At 38.6% G+C, this 23,942-nt stretch overlaps 2 protein-coding genes across 2 annotated transcripts; both read left to right on the top strand.

Moving 5' to 3' along the window:
• The first annotated feature begins 368 nt into the window (after positions 1 to 368).
• LOC122412308 (uncharacterized) lies at positions 369 to 9,600 on the top strand. Its single transcript, XM_043421774.1, has 21 exons — positions 369 to 671; positions 1,482 to 1,619; positions 1,723 to 1,885; positions 2,612 to 2,797; positions 2,995 to 3,194; positions 3,274 to 3,430; positions 3,586 to 3,830; positions 3,942 to 4,092; positions 4,226 to 4,358; positions 4,446 to 4,627; positions 4,926 to 4,941; positions 5,552 to 5,822; positions 6,208 to 6,345; positions 6,448 to 6,610; positions 7,445 to 7,630; positions 7,727 to 7,926; positions 8,016 to 8,169; positions 8,327 to 8,541; positions 8,674 to 8,824; positions 8,936 to 9,068; positions 9,151 to 9,600. The coding sequence occupies exons 1-21, from the start codon at positions 474 to 476 to the stop codon at positions 9,335 to 9,337; spliced, it is 3,567 nt and encodes a 1,188-aa protein (XP_043277709.1). The 5' UTR covers positions 369 to 473; the 3' UTR covers positions 9,338 to 9,600.
• An 8,037-nt stretch (positions 9,601 to 17,637) lies between these two features.
• On the top strand, positions 17,638 to 18,958 carry LOC122412307 (UPF0602 protein C4orf47 homolog). The gene is made up of 3 exons (XM_043421773.1): positions 17,638 to 17,716; positions 17,784 to 18,242; positions 18,552 to 18,958. Exons 1-3 carry the CDS (start codon positions 17,638 to 17,640, stop codon positions 18,956 to 18,958), a joined length of 945 nt encoding a protein of 314 aa, XP_043277708.1.
• The last annotated feature ends 4,984 nt before the right edge of the window (positions 18,959 to 23,942 follow it).

Below are 23,942 nucleotides of genomic sequence, written 5' to 3'. Positions count from 1 at the left end.
ACAAAACGAATTTGAATAAGACTCTGAGTCTCGGGCCAGCAGACGACAGAGCTATCGGTCATGCAACAGTCTCGAAACTTTACCTAATCTAATTTCTAGATATGTAAATGTACTTGTCTCAGGTTACTGTTGCTGTGAATCTAGATAAGCTGAAAACTCATGAGCAAAGAGATGGAAAGTCTTCGAAAAAGCGAGGATCGGTATAACCGATTCAAAATATTACATTCACGGTTCTCCTTTTCGTATGCAACCAAAACACTTGAGTTGTTTCCTCCATGTATACACAGATTATGTATGAAGTATACTAATATGCGTATAGAACCGGTTTTCAAGGAACCAAATCATAGTGAGAATAGTTAACTGCGAGCCTCAATGACTTGGAATGGGAATGCACCGGTTGTTGTTTTAAGCTCCGGAAGAACTCTTCTTATGTGTGTACAAGTTGGACTGTTGATGCGGCAAGTTGCGAAATCATGATAACTCCGTTGTTGTTAATGGTGCTCCTGAATTTGATCCAGCAATACACGGTGGGTGCAGAATCAACACCGGTTATAAATACTACCACTGGTCCTGTACAAGGTGAAATAAGTGAATCTATACGTTCTTTCAAATATGCTGCTTTTAAAGGAATCAGATATGCCGAACCACCACTCGGCTATATGAGATTCAAGGTATGTTTAACACCCGTCAAAAGCATGGCAGCATTCACGCATTTTACGCTTTTATCCGCGCGGAATTCGTGAAACATGTTACAATTGAAGAAACACGTGGTTATAATGCTCGCGCAGAAAAACACGCAACATATCCTAATATTTATTCAACGGAATTGCATGTTTTCTACGTCACAAATTTCAATCCCGATTCTTCGATGTCTAAACTCTGTGGTAAACTGATTCAGATTTATATATATTTAATAGTACAATAAATCATGAGTACGGTAAGAGGAAATAAATAAACTCGTGAAGGACGTGATGTTAACGCAGAGATCAAATACCTTTACTAATATCTCATATATATGCGTATACGAATTGGCAGGTCGGAAACATGTCACGGCGGCTGATGCCTATCGACGACTGACTCATTTCATCAGTGTCCACACCGTTATCCCCGTACGGGCCACATCAATACCGTCGATGATAACAAAATTTTATCTCCCACAATAGTAACGCGTTACATTGTTGACGACTCGATGAAATATCGCCGTTTGATAATATCGCGTTTCCTGTGAAAAGTCAATTCGATTAACAGTCTTTCGTTACTACATCGTTGAATAGTATATTACACACCTAGGGAGGGAAAGTAGACTACTTCAACCCGCGTGCTTATCACCCTTGCCTTCGGCTCGGGTGACAATTCTGCCCGCGGTTTGAAGGTGTGTAATATATACTCCCTAGGTGTGTAATATATACTATTTTTTTTTGTCACTTTAACTTTATCTCTGAACGACGGAAATTTTAATAAATTTAATAATAATTGAAAAGCCTCCGGTGCCTGTAAAACCATGGACCGAGATACTAAATGCTACTGTTGATGGGAATGACTGTCCTCAAATCAACGAAACAACGTTCAAAGTTTACGGCTCTGAGGATTGCCTGTTTTTAAATGTCTACACTCCAGTGGTAAATTATAATTTTAAAACAAACTCGATAATAAGGTTCAAAATCGAAGATGTGGATGAATCGTAAGTCGATCGAGTGTAGCTACGTTATTTTTTTCGTGTAGATTCATCTGAGCCAGGCTCCTACAGAATTGAAAGCCGTCATGGTATGGATTTACGGTGGCGCTTTTGTAAGTGGATCATCAGCAACCGTCAATAATCGTCCGGACTTTTTAATCGAAAGGGACGTTGTTGTAGTTGCACTCAATTATCGTCTTGCAGCTCTCGGTGAGGATTTTTTATTATATCAATAGTGATTCTAGTATTTTAATCTACCCCGCATGCAGTTCTTTGATTTTTATTTATATTCCAACTCATCTCAATTTCTTACAAACATATCTCAGATGGCTGAAAAGTGTTTTCACATCTAATCCTGTCGCGTTTATGAGATATTACAATAACAAATTCGTCCCTATGCAACTGCAAACTCGATAATTTCTCATAAAATTAACGTTTCTACTAGCTCAAGATATTCCGCTTGAGTTTATTCAATGAAAATAAACATCAACTGACGTGAAAAAATAAGTCACCATGTTGATGCAAAGTAGACGAATGGAAAGCAGGCACATAGAAAACAGTTGCTCAACAGTTCAAGCATTGAATATTGATGAATGCAAAAAGACGCAGATTAGTGGGTTTAGCAAGTCAAATAAGCGAATAGTATGTTATCGCTGTTCACAGAAACGAGCATTACAAAGTAAATAAAATTTCACTTAACGGAAAACTAAAAATAACGCACCCGGACGTACACGTACTCGGTGTGACACTGAAACTAGTTCCCGCTAATATAAATTTAATCGTATACCTACTTTCAAATGACGAACACCGATCTTCGAGTGGTCGGTAAATTTTTCCACAGATTCATGTTCCGTAATGCTTCGATGATTTATATGACCGCATTTAATAAATATGAAATAGTAAATAATGCGGAATAAAATAAGTATGAATTTACAGGTTTTTTGAACCTGGGCCATCCGAACGCGACCGGCAACGCGGGCCTAAAAGACCAGACCCTTGCTCTCAAATGGGTACAATCAAATATAGAAAAATTTGGTGGTAATCCAAAGAACGTAACTCTCTTTGGTTGCAGTACGGGAGCCGTCGCAGTAGGATTTCATATCATCTCAGAAAAATCAAAAGGTTTGATTCTTTTTGTTTCAATTGAATAAAAAACATTTGTAAATTTTTAGGAGTAAGGCTTTTTCGAAGAATGATTATAGACATTCATTCGGTTCTGACATTGCGGGAATTCAATATTCCATAAAAGTCAAACTTCTCCGTGTGATAGCCGTCAATATTTTTCAACAAAAAGATTATTGTCCTGCTGCAAAATGTAGGACTTTTTCAGGCGGCAATATCGATGAGTGGAACGCCTTTATCGCCTTGGGGATACACCAAACAAAAAATAGCCATTGAGCGAGCCGAGACACTCGCAAATTTGTTAGGTGCGTTTCCCGGGACCAAGAGCAACTATCTCAAGTACCTTTATGCAGCATCGGCTAACGATCTTGTGAAGCTCGCGTTCGTCGTATATATGGTAAGTTAGCTATATCGATTTGAAAACATACGACTTCACAACCGATTACGTGGTGCGGTATATATAATTTTTTGAATAGGCAACACCGTTCCCACCGACAATAGAAGATGCAACCTTAACGGATGATCCGTTTATCACCGAATGCGCCATGAAGAGTTACCAGCAAGGAAATTTCAGCAAAGTTCCTCAACTATTAGGTTTCGAGGAACGGGAAGCAGTCTCTTTCGCCGTGCCAAGTAAAAATGCTCACTCTCTAAAACTTGATTTAAAATTCAAATCCAGTTCTCCATTTTTTCAGACAGATTTCGGAGTATTTTTCAGCCGTGAAGAAAGTATACGCTATATAATTTCTTATTTTTCCTTCTCTAACCATAATCAATGTGCATTTCAGAGCTCGAACGATTCCTTGGGTTGTTTAGGCAAGCATACGGATTGATTGGGATGGTCACCCTCGAAACATTACAGTTTGAGTATGCAATGAAACTTAAGACACTTTTGACAGCTAAAGACAGCGTAGAGCTTTTAGAAGAAATGAACGGCGCAGAAAGCCTCAAAACTGAAATAGATGTAGGCGAACATGAATCGGATCAATCGGAAGAAACAGTCGGCAAAGATGTTTTAGGAACTGCTTTGAATGTCAGTACAGGATACTTCTGCATTGTCAATATCGGAATTTCAACCTCTTGTTCAAACTGCCTTAAGATTATGAAGATGAAAGATACTGATCTACTGACTCTGCATCCATAGCTTACGTCGGATGTTCTCTTCAAGCTTCAAATAGATATAACGCAGAGGTTACTGGCTGAGAATATTGGTGGTGTTCCCATTTACTACTACTATCTTACATTCACCTCTCCCAGAGCACGCCATAACATTGGAGCGGAGTATCCAATTGATGGTAATTCGATACAAAGTTTCTTTTGTGCTGCCACTTATTTTTCGCTTTTCATAGATATTTTTGAAAATATTTGCCATATTTTAGTGGCTAACTCTTAACTTGAAACGATCAAATCGCGTTGATTTTCATCAAGGTGCTGGACACGCTGACGATCTACCCTACATTTTTTATCAATCCCCCGAAGATCTTAATTTGAGCATAAGTGATCCCGTTGGTCTGACGATTCATAGAATTGCTACGATGTGGACTAATTTTGCGAAATATGGGTTGGTATAAGAGTCTGAAAAATTCGGAAACACTTATTTATCATCTAAAAGACAAATTCACATAATTCATAATTTGCTCCTCCACAGAGACCCGACTCCAAGTTGGATTGAGCATAATTCATTGAACATAAGCTGGCCACCTTCTGGTAAATCAGGACAGGCCCTCGAGATTGGGCGCCAACTCAGGGTGATACCGAGGCCAATCGATTCCGCTATAGAGGTATTGGAAAAATTGCTGCTGAGATCCTTACTTTACGTCTCGGATGATTGTTAAAAAAATTCGTAAAAAATATGAACGAAAAACATAAATATGTATCTTTATTAATAGCGATAAGACAAAATATAGTCTACAAATATAGATAATACATAGTATAGTAAGATATTGTTGTCTCATTTTTACCACGCATCAATCCTTCCTTCAGTCTTTCAAGAATCGCAGTAGCTGCTAAAGTCTATGAGATAATTTTTTGTGATTTTTCATGGACGATGCGATTGATGCCGATTGTATTAGATTCGAAAATTTTCGTATCTCCTTTCTCTGTCGTCGACGATTTGTTTCAATTGCAGTACCTAAGAAAAATCGGTTTGTCTAATTCGGCAATGATAAATAAGAAACATTTCGTTATAATTGGCAATACCGAGAAAATTCGGGTAGTGCCTCTTCGAGGCGTCACAGCAACCGCTTACACACAATAATAATCGATTAGTAATTCGGGATCAATCGGTCGTTGCTAATTTTGCATGGCCGAAAATAATTGCGGAATTTATCAGGTACGAAGGTCGACCGCTTCCGCTAACGTAACTTTCAATTTGAATGTTCGAGTTAAACTGAATGAAACTTAAAGTTCTCGCTGCCAGAATGAAATCGACAGGAGTGTTGACGATAATGATAACTAGTCGTGTTCCCATTCATAATTAAATGAGCGCCAACGTTGCCGTTAATAGTCCAGATCGCATGAATAGTGTACATAATTGTGTATAAATCATATCGCGTTGAACGCATCACAAAGCTTTTTGCTCGATATCACGACATGTCTTGCCATATGCGATTCCAAATTTTGGCAAGATCCATATAATGTGCAGAGAAACAAATTATAATGTAAAAGAGTGCTTACCAGATAACCAAATTGGACTTTAAGTGGCAAAGATACCATTAACGACTCCACTTAGCATACTACAATTATCATTGGTAGTGTTCCCAGATATATATCCAGTGTCCGTAGCTGTTGCACGGCTCTAGTGAAAGTTGGTGTCGCCAGTATCGAGATGAAGTTTTTATTTCCCTCGATAGTTCTTGTGACTTTGGTCAGAAGATCCGTGGCCATTGAACGACCTACAGCTGTTGTTGATACTTCCACTGGTCCGGTGCAAGGTTATATTTGCACTTCTGTTTTTTCAACTAAATATGCTTCATTCAAAGGTATCAGGTATGCCAAACCGCCAATCGGATATCTCAGATTCCAGGTACGTTTTAGACCTTCAAAATATATCGCGTATGAAATCTGTGCGAAAAGCGATCTGAGCAAAATTACTTTTCGTGTTATTCATACATTATTGACTTACTTATCAAACTTGCACACGAGAATATAATTTCATCCTTCGAAATCACTCGCATTGGAATTACACAAAAAATAACTGGATACATGCATTACTCGAAGGCGATATATGACCACATTCATATAGGACTTGAAAAATTTTGCTAAAACTTCCATGTGAAAGTCTTAAACCTTCATTGAAAAAAAAAAAAAAAAAAAAAAAAAAAAAAAAACAGCCGTGAGAGTCTGAATACAAGAATCTAAAATTATAATGAATCCGACAAATTTTTGTGAATTCATTTATTGTTGATAAGCCTCCAGTTCCCATAGAGCCATGGACCGATATACTAAATGCAACGACCGATGGAAACCAGTGTCCTCAATATAATGGAACAACATCCAAAGTCGAAGGTTCTGAAGATTGTCTCTTTCTTAACGTGTACACTCCGGTGGTAAATAACATTTCAAAAGAAAAAAAAATAGTATGAAACTTTTCTAGTCGAAAAGTATGCACATTGTTTCATTTGAGCTATGGCTACGCTGTTTCGACCTAGATGAATTTGAGCACTACTCTTATCGAGTTGAAAGCTGTCATGGTATGGATTTACGGTGGCGCTTTCGTGAGTGGATCGTCAGCTACAAAATATAATCTTCCTGACTTTCTGATCGAGCGAGACGTTGTTGTTGTTGCACTCAATTATCGTTTGGGAGCTCTCGGTAATGAACTTTTATCATAGCATGATTTTCAATTCATCACAAAGGATTTTGGATTTTCTTTCATATTTATCATTTCGATAGCTCTTCGACTGTTTTATAAGCTCAACCTTTGACGGTATACAAAATCGTAAACCAAATTGCGCAACCGCAAACATAGTGTTTCGATGCGTCGAGGAGAAAAAATTATTATCATACATTCAAAAACAAAAACATGAACTCAAAGAGAAATCTAAGCACGACGAAGGCATCAATTTCGAAAAAAACGTCTTCGGTGATTTATGAATATTTGAGAAAATACAATCAACTGCCACCATCGTGTCGCGTTCGAATCCGTGCTCAGATTCATCGTATAGATTGAAACGTATGTATTCAACAGCACCAACACTAACAGATACCAACATTCACTTAGAATCTTTTTTTTTTTAATAAATAAATACAAAAGTTGCACCGCACTTTTGTTGGAAGTGATTTTTCAGGAAATAACTTGAACATATCTGACGTGCTACGCTCTGATAACCGAGATTTTTGCACCATTCAGGAACTTGAAAACAAATATAGACTTTCGCGATAAATACTCAATAAGATTCTTATCCTTAAAACAAAGCAGATATCACACAAAACGAACGATATCACAAATATTTCTGTAAATTAAAATTGGTTATTCCTGAAGTCCGCTCGTTAATGAAATCTCCAAATTTGAATAAATTGTTTAATGTTAAGATGTTTTAGCGCGATGACTACCTTGAAATTTGTCATTCATAAGCGTCGATCATAATTTTCACAAGTTTTCCCTTCTACCTGATCATAAATTTTCATGGGGTTTTGGGTCGTCAGGTTTTTTGAACCTGGGTCATCCAAACGCAACTGGAAATGCGGGACTTAAGGATCAAAACCTCGCACTTAAATGGGTGCAGGTCAACATAGAGAAATTCGGAGGTAATCCAAAAAACGTAACGATTTTTGGTGAAAGTGCTGGAGCGGTATCAGTAGGATTCCAAGTTTTGTCGGATAAATCGACCGGTAAGATTTATTGTGATTTTTTTTGCCGTGAGAATAAAAAATACATGTAAATGAGTGGTCGAGTTTCATTGATAATGATCCTACTGCAAAACGTAGGACTTTTCAATGGAGCAATATCGATGAGTGGAACGCCCCTGGTACCCTGGGGTTTTACGAAACGAGCGGATGCCATCGAACAAGCCGAAAAACTAGCAAGATTGTTAGGAGCATTTCCGTGGACCCAGCAACGTTATCTTCGGTCTCTTTACTCAGCGACACCCGAACAACTTGTTATAAACTCATTACTTATTAACCCGGTTAGTTATTCACGAATTGAAACACACGCTCACACATGCAGAATTTTATTTAAAATTTATTTCCGCTTCAATTTTGGTTCGATTCACAGGTAATCCCCTTTACGCCCACTCTCGAAGATCGGACTTTAACCAGTGATCCTTTCATCTCTGAATGCTCAATAATAAAATACCAGACTGGCAGGTTTAACAAAGTACCGCAAATGTTAGGCTTCATGGATCAAGAAACCGTTAGCTTTCTTAATTGTGCGTAAATGTATCCTCTTGTCTCGCTTCATTTCGGTAACCTTGATGAAAAAATAGCTACAAGTGACTCGGTGATTTCGGAACCATTTTGAGCCGATCCAGTCGTGGGTTTAACTTTCTTAATATCATATATACTTACACTTTTTTATTTTTTCAGATTTCAATGAATTTTTCTCGCTTCTCGACATGGCGACCGGATTGAATAGCGAAATAGTGACTAGTGCAATTCAGTCATTGCCTAAGCTAGAAATGCAGGCCGAATTGGATAGTGAGGCTGCTCTGAGCACTCTAGGTCAAGTAGAATTAGAAGCTACTGGATCGGAATATTTAGTCGAGAGTGTCAGTAGTAGCGTTTTAAGTGCCGCTGTAAACGTAAGTCCATTTTCGAATAATGGTAAAGCTATTTCCATAGAAAATTTCACTTTCCTTTCGACTGCCTGAGTATTCGGAATGTCAATATTTATCATGCTTCACTCCTTTCTTGTTTCACTCATATATATATAGATAACTACCGATAGTCTCTTCAAGCTCGAAATAGATCAAACTCAAAGACTACTAGTCGATCACATTGGCGATGTTCCGATTTACTACTACGACATTACATTCGATTATCCACGATCCCGCCACAGCTCCTCTTCAAATCATTCGCTTCAAGGTACGAAAAAACGAGTCAAACTTCAAAAGAAAATTTTTCGTACTAATCGATTTTGAATTAATTGCAATTTATTGTCACCTGGACCGTGAAACGATCCTCGATTTATTCAAGGCCCCGGACATGCTGACGATCTTGCCTACATATTTTACATACCCGGCAACCATTACAATCTGAGCTTAAGTGATCCGATGGGTCGGACGATTTACAGAGTTTCCACGATGTGGGCAAATTTTGCAAAATACGGGTCAGTCCGGATTTCTCGAAATTCAAAACTGTTAATTTCATCATTAATCACATCCTCATAATGGGATTTTATTTGTACACAGTAATCCAACTCCTGACTGGATCGAGGAGCATCCACCGCTCAATATAACTTGGCCACCTTCCGGTAAATCCGGACAAGCGCTGGAAATTGGTAGTGAACTCAAAGTGGTACCAAGGCCGATCAATACCGCTACCCTCCTGCTCGAAGCGATACTGTCACTATTATCTCCCCAGTTTAATGATTGTTAAAAAAACGCGTATATGTTATTGGATATTGTACGATAGCCAGGACGTGGAATGTAAGGATGTGGAAGCGATACTGACACTATTATCTCCCCAATTCAATGATTGTTAAAAAATAAACGCGTGTATGTTATTGGATATTGTACGATAGCCAGGATGTGGAATGTGCAATTAAGTTATTGAGATTTTTGAAGCAGCGTTACAAAATATAACGACATCCGTTAACAAAGACAACAAAAATATAAAAAATATATAAAAATTCATGCTTTGATATTCGTAGATCAAAAATACAGATTTTTCAGTAAGTTCACTTCACGTTCGTGACAACGTTGCGAACTTGAAAAATCTTTCAGTATTTCCCAACGATAAAACTAACATTAGAAAAGTATTATAAAAAGTAGGTAGAGAAATGTATGAATTTGGATTGGACGCCGTTCACGTTTGACCTTCGGTATATTTCCCGTTTCTTTGCATATTCTTGATGTAGTACAAGTTGCCTCTCCCTCTTGAAAACGTAACTCTGCGGACAGTTGTATTAGAGCTTTTGACTTTGTTCAGAGTCGTTTTGATTCTGTTCTTATTCTTCGTTCTGTCTCAAAGAGAAAGAAACCAGTCGATTTTTCGCCTTCTTTCTTCTTCTTCAATGTAATCCGGCATGACAGTACAGAATTGATGCTGGTTCACCGAGAATCACCTTTATTTCCCAAGCGAGATGAACTGTTCACGTCGTCTAGGACAATACTTTCTCGTCTCCGGTGCAAATATCGCATCACGAAATGTCATACCTACAGAGGAATAAATTAATGAATTTTTTGAATTTCCAATTATTCATGCGCGCTTGTATCGTGGAAGTGTGGAAGGAAAGAAAAAATTCAGTCCTGTATAATGAGGATGAAGCACACTGGTAAGTGGATGCATTTACATCGAGAGTAGCTCTGGAGAAAATTTCGAGACTAAATATCGATGCATTAAGTCAGCACGGAGATCGAAATCCGAAGTGAAAAGTTGAGTGTTGTTTTTCTATTGCTGTATTTCCCTGGCGAGCAATTAGTCCCCTAAGTCAATTAGTAAAATTGATCACGAAGCGGTATGAGATCTCTCCGGAATGCTCCGGAATGGAGGTTCGAATGACAACTGACCTTAGGCAGAATTCATTACGCGAGACCCTTGACGCGGAATGACTTGGCAAAGTGGCTTATTAGGCATTCTCAGGTAAATTAAGTACGCGACAATGCTGATTTCACAGGATCACACGTCTGCACTCTCGGAAAGTCAGTTGAGATTGAATGCATATTTGAAGAACGGGTAGCTCGTTGAACAAGTACACTCATTGTGAGAGGTCTTATATACATTTGTTGCAAGCTTCCTACCGTGAAAGCTCTGTATCACAAAATCTTTTCAGCTCTCGCTTCTCGCACCTTTACAGCATTCTTGAACACCTCTAAGTGCATCCTTCTAACAAAATTCTGTTTCCATGCAAATTCAAACATGCAGAGTAAAATTGGCACGTTTTTGGTATGTAGAGAACCGTTTCTATATTCGTTTTTATTTATTTATTTATTTTCTCATAAGCTTTTGAATTAATTTATTTAACTATTTTAGGAAGCATTAAAATTAATTCTGAACCAAACATAATTCATCAAACTTTAAGTGATCATCGTACTCACGTACTCCGAGTCGCTTTTCTCTCGTGATAAAAAATTTTAATCCACTCCATTCGATCATCGTTGTTTTATAATGCATTCGATAGAGCCGTGTTCATTACCGCTGTGCCATTTTTACCGCTTACGAAATGTCGAATTTTGAAAATTCTACTCGTGGAAATATCGTATGAAATAAATGTTGCTCTTCTTTCCTGTGATTACATGTGCTTAAGCCCCTGCATACACAACGCACATTAATTTTCAGTGAGATTCGTTTTATGAGAATTGAATGGCGATTTGTCGAATGATTAAACAAATGCATTTGATCATCGCACAGCGATAGTACAGTAATGCCGAATGTTGAAAATCCTCGCACTGGCTATTTCGATGAGCTCCATAGAATATATAGTTAACTAAGCTCATCAAGCAACAGCAGTAGGAGAATTTTTTTTTAATGTCGTATATACTTCGAAAACCAAGCTCCAATTAGCCGGAATTTCGGCGAAAAAAACTGACGAGAAATCCATCCGTTTTGCTGGTTAAATTAATAAAACTTCAAAAGTACGAGGAAATCGACCAATCTCGAGTGCAGATACACGGGCTCGTCTTGATTCGCTCTGCCTTTTTCTTTTTAATTTTTTTTTTTTTTAATTTGGCGTCAAGACGCTGCCGCGTCTCTAGATCGAATCGACTTATTTTTGAACAATTGAATATCAATCAATTGCGCTATTTTTGAATAGATTTGAATCGGATTCGGATTAAAATGAGAATCAATTAAGATTCCTTCAGTGAAGAATCGAACTCGAGGATAATATCACTGATTAATAAAAAATGATGATCGATGCAACACTCGAGCCTTGGGGAATACAATCAATTAGATCATGCATAATTGACCTTTCGATACTCAACACGTGCCTCAACGTGCAGAGTGAGCTCCTATCCATGACTCGGTTTAGGATTAACGATTGCGTATATCACGTGGAGAACGATCAATAAGATGGAGTTCCCAGCAGAACGTCTAATATACAAGATGATCAGCGACTGAATACGTAGAACGGTCTCCCGTCTCTGTGGGATGGTTTCGATCCTCAAGATAATTTATTGTCAGAGCTGATACGCTCGTTCAGCAGACAGAAAGCAATGGGAGGAACGGAAATGGACCATCTCGCCGCGATCTATGCTGCAAGAGTCAATGATACCAGTCAGATCGAATTAAACCGTTGGAGGATTTCAACTACGTATCTATATACGTGTGCATGTCTATCTGTGGATGCTCATCGTTACGTATACGAAATCACGAATGCTTGGCACATGAGTATAATGGCCCGGTTTAATCGTGTAAGGTGTAATCGAGGCGAGAGTGCGCACTCCTTTGGGATTAATCATTTAACCCCCTTAGGCTAACGCGGAATTAATGGATACGGAACCGCAATGCCACATCACCAAACTACACGGATTGTTCGAATTTATGCAATGACCACAACTTCTTATGCGCCGACGTCTCCCTACCCCTTTATTTTGTATTTTATTCGTTTTTTTAAATTTTTTCGGATTTGTTTGATTGAATTGATAGATGAAGAAAATCAACCGGCGTATTTTATATTTATCGTTCTACTACCAATTTCTGACAAAGTAGTTATTCTTCACAGAACTACTATTATACTAGCATTGAGAATTGAAGGAATAACTTCGAGTTGAATGTTACGCAAAACTCTCATCTCGTAATTGGGAGTAGGTAAATCGTGTTCAATCTTTTCTTCATCACCATCGTAATTTGATTGGAATCACGAATTTCTTATGATCCTGGAATTATCATAAATTGACGGATGAAAAAAAAAATTTAGAAAAAACTTCCGAATGTCATTCGTTCTTTAATCAAGAGCTTTGCAATCGTAATTTACATCGGCAATTTTACATCAAGTTCTCATCTACATTTTCCGATAAAATTAATGTTATTACCGTAATCTATGACGAGAAAGCGAGACGGAAGCGTCGAGGATCTTTCACCAAATCCATATAATGAGGCGAAACGAGCGACAGAAAAGGCTAAGCAGAAAAGCTTGAAAATTTCTCTTAGCAAACTGACCGATGTGTAGCACAGGCTATTCCGTAAAAGGAAATACTTTGTTACGTTGAGTTATCACAGTCTTTTCGGGTTTCGAGCATTGTAACGAAAGTTACAGTATCATCTACGGTCATCTATACACAGACGTCTCCGGTAAATACAGCCTTTTTTTTATAATTCAATTTTTGTCTTTCCTGAATAAAAAATACCAATTGAAAGCTAGAAAAAAATAATAATTTTTTCACATCATTTTCTTTCAATAATTTATTGAAAAATCGTGTTGCGATACCAATTGAACAGCTTTGCTAACTCAAAAAAAATAATTCTATCAATAGAAATTTCGAATCTGCCGACCGATCGGTGTAAGTCGTATAGGAATCGAATTGTAATGAAAATTAGTTTTGGATACGTTGGGAGGTTTAATTCATACACATACCGAACCTCCACTAAATGTTGAATTCAACAGGCGACGCCCAATATTAAAAAGAAAAATACAAATTTTCACAGAGCGAATCAAGACAATCTTTACTCGAGATTGCTCGATTTCCTCGTACTTTTGAAGTTTTATTAATTTAACCAGTAAAACGAATGGATTTCTCGTCACTTTTTTTTCACCGAAATTCATCCCGACCGTTGTGCTTCTTCACAATCGAAAGTATAACGGGGCAGGGCTGCGAAGAATCTCTTGAGAATATCGATTTATAAAGTTGATATTCTCCCAGTAGTGTTTATATACGTGCATTGAAAGTCTAATATATATGTACATTGCAACTCATCTCCGCGTTCACGTTTTTAGTAGCGTGCTATACTCGACAGAGAAGTGAATCTCTCAAACTCCGATGTCGCGCACGTGGATCATGATGAGACTACCTTTTTCGAATGAGATCCTTGAGCGTCAAGATTCCTGAGGGAAAATGTTTGCCGACAACGAGAATCCTTAATAAAATAAAATCCTCGTTGAAACTAAGGATGAGTAAAGCAATTCCTCTGCCTTTATCGCACTTTCATTTTGTCTCCGTCTTCGTCACGAGTTGTCGTGCGGAGAATTTGAAAATTGCTCCGACGAACGAGGTCGAAAAGACAACGAGAAAAAAAATACGGAACAAAATGCTTTCGAGCACTTGATTGGAAAAATCCAAGCTTCGATCCGTTTCGAGGAGTTAAATTTGATTCACTCAGAATTCTGTTCGCTGTCTTCTGAAACTTGCGCTTTATTTATCATCGATTTTTCGCTCAGTTTCAAAACAACGCATTCATAAATTACGCGATTTTTATTGTACAGACAATAACACAGAGATCTCAGGATTTATTCCTGATACTTTTTTCGATTAAGAAATGAAAAACCGAATAAAATTCAATATTTTATAGATTTATTATTTCGATTTTTTCAACTTTCATAAATTCACATCTACTGGTTATCATTGTTCCAATAATGTGAAACGTCAGTATTGACTGGAATAAAAACAGTGAATGTTTGAAAAATTCAACGTCGATCAGTATCAGAAACATGGATAGGTAATCTCTTATTTTGTTTGTATTGCAACAATTTGGTCAGTGAGCGTATATATTAATATTCTAAAGATATTCAATCGTTTCCATAATCACAGAGAAGGAAGAACTTCATAGCTCTTAAACCATACGCTAGCCTGCTGCCAGCCCGAGGGTGAAAACAACTGTGTACGTACAACTGATCGAAAAATTTCTTGAAATCCTCCGTGGTAATCCTCCGGTAGCGGAGGTTTATTTTTCATAGTTTCTTCATGTCGGAGACCGCTCATGTATTGTAATACGTTTTACAATAATGAAACCCATACCGCGATTAGGAAGGAACCACTCATATAGTATATTCGTACTGAAAAGACATTCAATATATACGCATTTTTCTCGTCTGGAAATGTATTGACGGTCGCGCGATGATAGTCACACAAACCAGTTTCGAGCCTTGACCAGGACACTATAGTGGCAGTGAATTCTACAAGGATATTACACATGTTATCTCGAGAATGTCTTCGACTCAAATTAGTTCTCATTCTCTAGAATAGGAGAATAATAGCTGAAATCGGGCTTCCCAAAAAGCAATATTTATATCTCATAATTTTTTTAATTGAGGCCAATTTATACGTCATTAGCTCTTTCGACTGCTTCGACCGACGAGACCGAATAGTATCTGTACCTACACTGAGAAACGGAGGAATAGTTGAGTGAACCAAATGGCTAAGTGAAATATACGCTGAATGCAATATTCAGTTACGCCGAATATACGTTTCATTGGATGATGATTGAAATAAATAATTCGTATAATTTAGGGGTTTGCCGCATTATCGAAATATGTCACGCAACCCTTTACGAAGCTCCGATAGTGATTTAACACAATTCATTCTCACAATCAGTTGAATCCATGCTCGAGGACAGATAAAAACAATTGGATCCTACATGGCTCGTCATTGTTCCAATGAAATCAGCACCGAGCTTTCTAAGCCTGAAACGATCACGGATTATGGGACTATTCTATCGTCGTCTCACTAGCTCCACATCTTAGCAAAATTTCGGTACACGTATATAGAGGCGTGACGGCCATTTCTGGATGTTACAAAGCAGTTAAAACGCTATCAACATACCAATTTTGTCATAGTAACATTTCGTGGTAGCGGAGCATGAGAAACTCATACTCCATAGATATACATACGGTGTATAGATGACAGATACAGACCCGTCTTATCTTAATAGCCGAGACCCCTTTGCAGTTGCAACTTTGCATGTTCCACCCACCAATCGAAAGTTTAGTTATTATCACAGTTCTCTGGCACGGTGTTTCTCCATGCTGAATACCGTATTTCCTTCCAACTGTTATTGTATATATTTGTATATCGCGATAAATCGGCGAGTGAAAAGATTAAGTTTGTTCCTCTAACAAAAAAAAAAGAGAGTTCAAAAGAGGAACGAACGAGGGTTCTGGATTATTTTCAAAACTCCTCTTAATTGGTTTTTTCACCGTTTGAAAATGTTACTCGGAAATTACTAAGATATCAAGGCAGAATAGCACTTTATTAAAGGATCAATGTCATACATCCTGTTGTTTTCCTTATTTTCTTACCTCGTGGCGGAACGATTGAAAAAAAAGTATGCCTCATGGCTGTGGAAGTACAAAATAATAGAAGCCTTCGTTTTTTCTGATCACTATTCGCACTCGAGTTTTGTGTTTCTTTCCTTTGACTTTCGTCAACAACAAGTCCACAGGGTCAGAGTCAATTGTGGACACGGGTTAAAAGGTATTTCCGTTTTTTCTCCGTTGACGATGAGAGGGTGCTCCTATTTGAAAAGACAGCACGAGTTTCGTTCAAGAAAAAAATCGCAACGCGATAGCCTTTACAGCGTCGGTCACCAGTATAGATCAACTCTTGATACGAAGCCGGCTTTTTTGCTTTCGTCAATTCATAAACATAAAGAAAAGAGAAAGCCCCGCGCTGGACAAGAAGAACAGAAACGAAAAAACAAAGAGAAGAGTTCGGAGGACGGAGTGCCGGGGATATTCGCTTTGACGCGCTAATGAATGTCCCACGGTAGGCAGTACCGGAAACGTTTCTATAGTCATCTAAGCATGCAGCCACAGCCGACACCGCGTGACAACTCATTCAGAGCGCCGTCTCATTAAAACCGCTGCGTTTCACCGAGTCAAAGTCTTTTCCGTCTTATCGCGTCCCTCGGTTCGTGCTGCATAGGATGATGGCCATTATCAAAGTAGTGCACAATTCTAATGTTCGGGGAAAATTCCATGTTCTGAGCAACGGATTCATTTTGTGAGCTTTCAATTTAATTCACTGATGGCATGGCTCAATACGTAGGAATTCCCAGAGGGAGCGTTGATGAGTTGATTCCCTTGTTGATTGGTCGATCTTATAAAGAAAGATATCACGGGTGCATGAAAATGGATTGAAAATGTTTGTTTCATTGGCCTCTCCACAGGTAGGCTGTTACACGGTGGACAACATTTACTTTCGCATGGTCATTAACGATGCGCCGATTTTTGATGAAAATTTCTTGCACTGAAACGTAAAAATTAATTATTCTCTGACAGTTTTTCACTTTGCACACAGTGTGCGTTAGCAGGTTGTCATATAGTTAAAAATATAGGAACGCGGCCTAGTTTAAAAATTTTTCAAGACTCGCAATCTTTTTTCTATATACTTCGGTCGACATTTTTTATTCTTTTCAAATTTTCCGGCTCCATTTTTTATACCAAGACATTTCACGCAATTCACTGAGAAAGAGGAGAGAATCGGAAGGAAAAAAGGAATGCAGAAAAAAAAGAAAATAATCGTGGTGTCTTCGAGCTCGGCTCGGAGAGTTGTCCGTGTGTACCGATCGCCTTTGTCTTCCGTAGAACAATCGAGAACCTACAAGAGGTGAAGTTGCTAAGATGAAAAGAATGGCGCAAAGGAGGGAGGTAGGGTGAGGGAGAGGGGAAAGACTGGCCGCCTCCTCGACGGAAATATCTGGGCCGCCGGAAGGAGAGTGTGGAGCGATTCGTTTTTTTTTCTCCACGTAAATAGGGTCGAACTTTGTGAATTTTTTTAGCTGAGGCATTTGACAATTTTGATATGACGCAGAAGCGTGGAAAATTTGAGGTTAACGGAGACACCGGTCGTCATTATGGAAAATTTGATTTGGACCGAGTTGGTAATTCAATGTCATTGAAGTATAAACACGCATAATTGTCATGCGAGCTTTATGAATTGTGTTCTAGGATTTTTTGATGATAGTCCTAATGGACCTTTCGACGTCTATGTCCAAAAACGTCCAACCGCTCGAAGTGATTTCAAAGGAAGGCAATTACTCGCTGGCCCGGGCAATGACCTAATCGAAAAGGACTTGAAGAGGATCTTCGACGGTGAAGCCATACAACACGAGTCACGGGAGAAAAAAAAGTCCGAAATTTCACGGGGTCGGCCGATGCTTCCGCCGTCACCAACAAAAATCCACTCAACCCCAAATGATTGGTACGGCTGCATTGGACCGCCTCCGGATTACTTTAGCCCCGAGGTCAGAGAAATCGGTGATAAGAAAAAGAGAGCTGGTGGTGGAGCCCCAAATTGCAAGATCAAACCTAACCCTTTAGGAGGTCCGGGATATCTCGACATTTGCATCAACCCTTATCCCAAACATTCCTCTGAGCCTTACAGCATCGACCGCGAATATCCAAAAGGTATCTTTTGAAATCATCAATGAACTTTTTATATACAAATATAAGCTTTAAAATCGTTAGCACGAAGCTGCAACCGGATGAATTCAAGATGAAGTTCATTTATGGTGTGTGTAAATTTTGCAACTAATCTGACACAAGAGCATGCATGGTCTTTGAGGAACGAGAGCAGAGTAAACGGATTACTTCATGACCTCGTTTTTCTCATAGTCTTTATTTTTTATTCTTACCCTTTCATCTGTTTCACATAATATCTTGAGCTTAGTCACTCACATTCTACTTGATGAATGAAATACGACCGAAATTCGCTAGGTGGGAGGCCCAGAGCACCAAAGTTCTTGGTAGCGAGTAGCCCGCTCGAGTATTTTCCACCGAATCCGTATGTAGAATTGGAGACAGGTCCGACATACGTGCGACGTGCGGAAGATGATAAATCTTCGAAAATGATTGGACCCGGTCGATTCTACGTACCGTTCCCCAAAAAATTGGCGAGCGATAAATTTGGCGGGTTTACTAAGTTTGAATACACGAGTGAACCTTATCACGATAAAAAAAAAGACGTGAGATCATCCAAGGCAAGCGGTCTAAGATTCGTCGGGGGTGGACCAACCACGCGGACGAAATACACGAACAGCATTATTAATCAAGTCACAGGGATATCTTGCAACGTCAAGAATTTCAAGGAATACCGCCAACGAGTTTATTCACTACCAAACTAAAATCGCACGATTCATTCATTTCTGATTACGTAACATGCAATTAATCGATAAATCCATTTTTCCCGCAAATGTATGTTCTCAAAGGGCTTTCGAAAATGCTAGTTATACGATAACACGGATGAAATTATTCTATGCAGAATTGAAATTAATTAATCCATATATTAGTATTATCGAATCCATCATTCCCAGCAACACACAAATTTCATCACTTCCATAATTTCAATGTAAAATTTATGAGTTCATGAGAAGCCCACATAAGCTGCAAAATAGATGCAAATTATGATATCTAAATATACGAATGGATTTAAAATTCTTTTGAATAATAAATAATTTGAATGTAAATTTAACGTTATTCGATGACGATACGGTTCGATTGATGAATATTATTTTTCGTCCCTACCATTGCAATTTCCTAGAGGTGTGCTGCAAAAATTCCATAGTAAAGTTTTCACTGTCAAACTGGTGCATTACTGTGTTCGAGTATTTTACACGAGCGTGAATAAAGAGTGAGGTATGATTATTCAATGGATATTTTGGGAGCATTTTTGTTCGATGCTATCGTTGTTGTTACGTTACTTCAAAATTCTACGACGTTATTTCAAACTTGAGTATTCGACTAGAACAGATTGTTACGATTTTTTCACCGTTGGGAGAGCTTTGGGAAAAAAATACAGGAATATAAATATAAAAATAATTGATAGTCTTGAAAAATTAACTGCAAACTGGTCCGAAGGATTCCAGTTACCAGAGGTAAATATCTGGGAATGTTGAAATTAGTTTCTCGATGGTCAGTACTGAGCGAATATGGTTTCGTATCCTGCGGCTAACAGCTCAGGAAACGATTAAAGGGGAAGGAAGATTCACGTGGCATTTCACATACTACAGTCAATAACGAAAACATCGAATATTTATCCCTTTAATATTATTGGCATCCTAAGAATTTTTCAAGAATTTTATCTGTACAAAATTTTTTCATGGCTGTCTTTGTATTTACTATAAATCGGGGGAAAAAACATTGAAAAATCAAGTATTAGATTTTCCATTAGAACGCTATTCGCCAACTCATTCATGTTTCGTAACGCTGCGTACGGATATAAAATTACATTTCGTTGGACTTTCACAAGGAACGGACTATTTCACGTACTTTTATTTCACCGTTAACCACCTCCTCAGTTGCACTCTGTCAAACGACTCTCTCAGTTTCAATTTTCAACACTTACTTCATCTCAAGTTTTATTTCTTGCGTTATCGATAGACATATTAAGCTCCGTTATCTCTGCGAACTCGATTTAATCGTATATTTTTTTGCTTGTGTGTAAATCGACCAATTAATATTTACGCAATCAAATCTTATATTCTGTGAAACAAATTTTATTCCAAATAAAACATTTTCATTTTTTTGAGCTCTCTTCGATATAAATTGGTAGAACAAAACAAGAACAAATATACCACCACGACCATCACCACCACCTATTTTATTAGGTTTCACTTTATCGACATTACTGAGATGGAATGCAGGTACGAGACGGAATATCAAGAGAGAGAAAGCGATCCAGCCGCGGAAGACTTTGGAAACATCCAAGAAGAGAAGCGAGTGAATAAGGATAGCAGAGAAGAGAGGCTGAGAGAGCAGCTGAAATACAAGGAAGCTCTCACGAATGTAGTATAAGACGCCATGGGATTTATTCCAAGGAAGAAGCAGCCATTACTCGATGGCGTGTCGTTGCGACGGTATTAAACATTCCAGAGATCGCGATACTACCATGCAAACCGTATCTATGTTCTGTCCGTGGAATTTTACACATAGTCCTTGAGTCGTTTACGACACCGTTCACCAACTATCCTTATTCCTTCGATCCGGGGGGGGGATTTGTTCACCGGATCATGACTCCGTGTTCACTACAACGAGAAAGCTTCTCCCAAAGAAAGACGAACTAAACGAGGTCAATTCAACGCCGATCGCAGATATTTTCTTCATGACATGTTAGTCCGAAATTCACCGTGCCCATCAGCCCATCGGAAGTATGTCAATGCGTCTCTTTTTCTCGGTGCATTTACTCTGCGAAAGGAATGTTAAAAAGAAGATATTCAAATCATCGACGCTTCATCCATGAAAAACTGTTTTATTTTAGCAGCCCCAATACTGCGCAATGAAAATTCTTTAAAAATATTTGCTTTGCATTGCTTTGCACGGAAAATGAAAAAAGTAAACGCGAATTTATGGCGAATTAGATAAATGGCCACACGTAACCGTACGTATCACGCGGAAATTCCGCGATTAAGTATTTCATGCTTACTGTGATGCATGTAAAATGGAAAATCAAAAACGAAATTCAACAAATATGATCTGAAGAGAATTTAAACAAACACACACACACACACACACACACACACACACACACACACACACACACACACACACACACACACACACACACACACATACACACACACACACACACACACACACACACACACAGTCTCAAGATTTCGTACACGAAAACAAATTTCATCTACCAAGTTGTAAAGCGAATGTTCGGAAAAGCTGTAAATAAAGTATGCAACTGTTTATGGCGTATATTAAAGAAATATTTGACGAAATGATCTCTATAGTACTTGGCATAGAAGTGGCTATATAGCACGGAAACATTTCGCATTGTGTTTGTGGGCTGGGTACGTAATGGGAAGATTTTATAGAATGAAAAATAAGTGTTGCGCGCATGTGAATTCGGTCAAATAGACACAATTTTAATTGGCTCGAGGAGCGTAAAAGATGGTAAATGAAATTCGTGTACGATGCACCATCTTATGACTTAACGCATTATATATCATTATCGAAATTAATGTCACGCAAACAAAATAAATTAAAAAAACATTAAAGCGAGTCAGTGAGTATAGATATGCTGGCTGAGAGTGTGCGTTCCAGTATGGGTTTCTCCGTATGTATTGAGATTCACTGAAAAACATGGTTTGGGTGTGTTATATGTGCGAATAACGTATCCAGAAGCTACGTTTTTGCTCCAGGCTTAAATGTATACCTGCTAACTTTATTACAGCAGAGTTTTGTTGTGTTGCACGAGCTACAAAATGGGAACGGTAATTGCTTTCCACATTGTTTCCTTCTTCCCGCGAGAAGGGCTTTGTATTGCTAGTTACGCTCAGGCACGTATTATGAACCAGTAGAGAAATTCTTTCGAGAACTCTCTCATAATTTTATATAAATAGCTTGTTTTGTAGTTATTAAAAAATCGGAAATTGGTACCACGAATTAAATATCTCTACGGAGGATCCAGTAGGGTATACGCTCGCATGCTTTCGACGCATGGTTTTGTTTTCATTTAAAAATGGCTCATCCATTGAGACGTCAGTCGGAAAAGAATCTGAGGAAAAATCTCAATGTCAAAGTGATTAAGTGCCGACATTTCTCAACTGTAATCAACAAACACGTTCCCCCCAGGTACGCGTTTGCGGATATGGTTTTGTTGACCGATTTCATGCCATTCCCTTTAAGAGGATTACAGAGAAGCTATATGAATTCATTGCAATTTATACGCTGTTAAAACGGGTAACGATACGGTGATTCATGTCCGAGTGATTTTTAACCCTCGCGTTACTTCTGTCTTTCTCGTAATTCGCCTTCTCAAACGTCACCCAAATACTCATCGAACTATATTTGACAATCGGGATCCCTGGGTAAATGTGCTACGCGGAAGTTTTCGTCACGAATTTCTATGGTTTCACGAAACTTTGACGGGCGAGTCCCGCATCAAAGACGGTTTGCTATTGAATTCTATCGACTTGAATAGCACATCGCAATCCATAGAAGCATTTGATTGACAGAAAATTACATTGAGCGACACAATTATTAAGATAGCGATGCGAATTCGATCAGAGTAGAGAAGTCGATAATTATTTCCGGGTCGAAAAATGATGAAAAATCGTCAAAAAATCACACTGTAATATCGGCACGAGCACATCGAGCCGATGTTTTCGAGTGAGGGATGATCGATTTTGAGATTTGGTAGCATCAAATATTTTTGGTTTACCGGATAACTCTGAGACCGCTTGAGTATCAGTGGATATAATGTTAAGTAAGACAATACTGTTAATTATAACCGCAAGCAGAAACTTTTTGAAGAAATTTGTGCCCTTTTGGCCAGGTGATTTTTTTCCTGCTCTGCAAATATTCCTGATCCCGTGAACTTTCGAATTTTTTTGCTGGGAAATCGTCGATCTACCAAATCCCGTGGATTATCTCATGCGGAGCAAGTTTTTGCAGCAGCATATATTTTGATATCTCCGGCTATAACTATAGCATCGTGTTATCTCTTTCTCCCGTCTGCATCCCTTTCTTTGACTCCCGTTACCGCAATACATTTATTATGTCTTACTATACATAGTTTAAGCGTGCTGGCATATAACACACCGCCAGGAGGAAGGAGTTCGTTACCGACAATAGCAAACACAGATATAAGCGTATAAAATCATCCTCCGACAAGATCAACCGACCGCTGTGCTCTGCATCGATCTATGGATTATCGGTCAAAGCGCGACAGAATGAGAAGGGGAGCGAAGGACCGCAAGAGTACAAGAGACGAGGGACGAGCCAAGAGGAGGCAGGGAGAGGGATGAGAAGGAGAAGAAGAATAGAAAAAACGAAATAGCTTTAACTGGAAACTCCGTTACTGTATATTACGGACAAGGTAAAACGTAAAAAGATAAAATCGGGAATGAAAACTCGAAAGCAATCGCGCGCTTGCAATAATCTATAAAGCGTTCTCACGCTCGTTCAAAAGACCTTTTATATTCACGGATCTGCATTTCATACCGATAAAAGTATTACCCCCATGAATATTTGTGTACCGAAGCAAAACCTGTATTGAGGCTAAAGTTCAGTTGGGTATGAATAGACGATGAGGACGTTATCCTCCGTTCACCACTGGACTCTCGAGGCTTGAAGAAAATTCGGACCCCAGTGAAAATT

Source organism: Venturia canescens, chromosome 6, assembly GCF_019457755.1.
Source record: "Venturia canescens isolate UGA chromosome 6, ASM1945775v1, whole genome shotgun sequence".
NCBI lineage: Eukaryota > Metazoa > Arthropoda > Insecta > Hymenoptera > Ichneumonidae > Venturia > Venturia canescens.
The sequence above is the reverse complement of the archived record's forward strand: the minus strand, read 5'-3'. Positions and strand labels throughout refer to the sequence as shown.

Coding starts and splice junctions, on each gene's coding strand:
- LOC122412308 (XM_043421774.1), top strand. CDS start 474: ATGATAACTCCGTTGTTGTTAATGGTGCTCCTGAATTTGATCCAGCAA. Junction 1,886..2,611: donor TTATCGTCTTGCAGCTCTCG/GTGAGGATTTTT, acceptor ATGAATTTACAG/GTTTTTTGAACCTGGGCCAT. Junction 6,346..6,447: donor TTAACGTGTACACTCCGGTG/GTAAATAACATT, acceptor GTTTCGACCTAG/ATGAATTTGAGCACTACTCT.
- LOC122412307 (XM_043421773.1), top strand. CDS start 17,638: ATGACGCAGAAGCGTGGAAAATTTGAGGTTAACGGAGACACCGGTCGT. Junction 17,717..17,783: donor ATTTGATTTGGACCGAGTTG/GTAATTCAATGT, acceptor ATTGTGTTCTAG/GATTTTTTGATGATAGTCCT. Junction 18,243..18,551: donor CGACCGCGAATATCCAAAAG/GTATCTTTTGAA, acceptor GAAATTCGCTAG/GTGGGAGGCCCAGAGCACCA.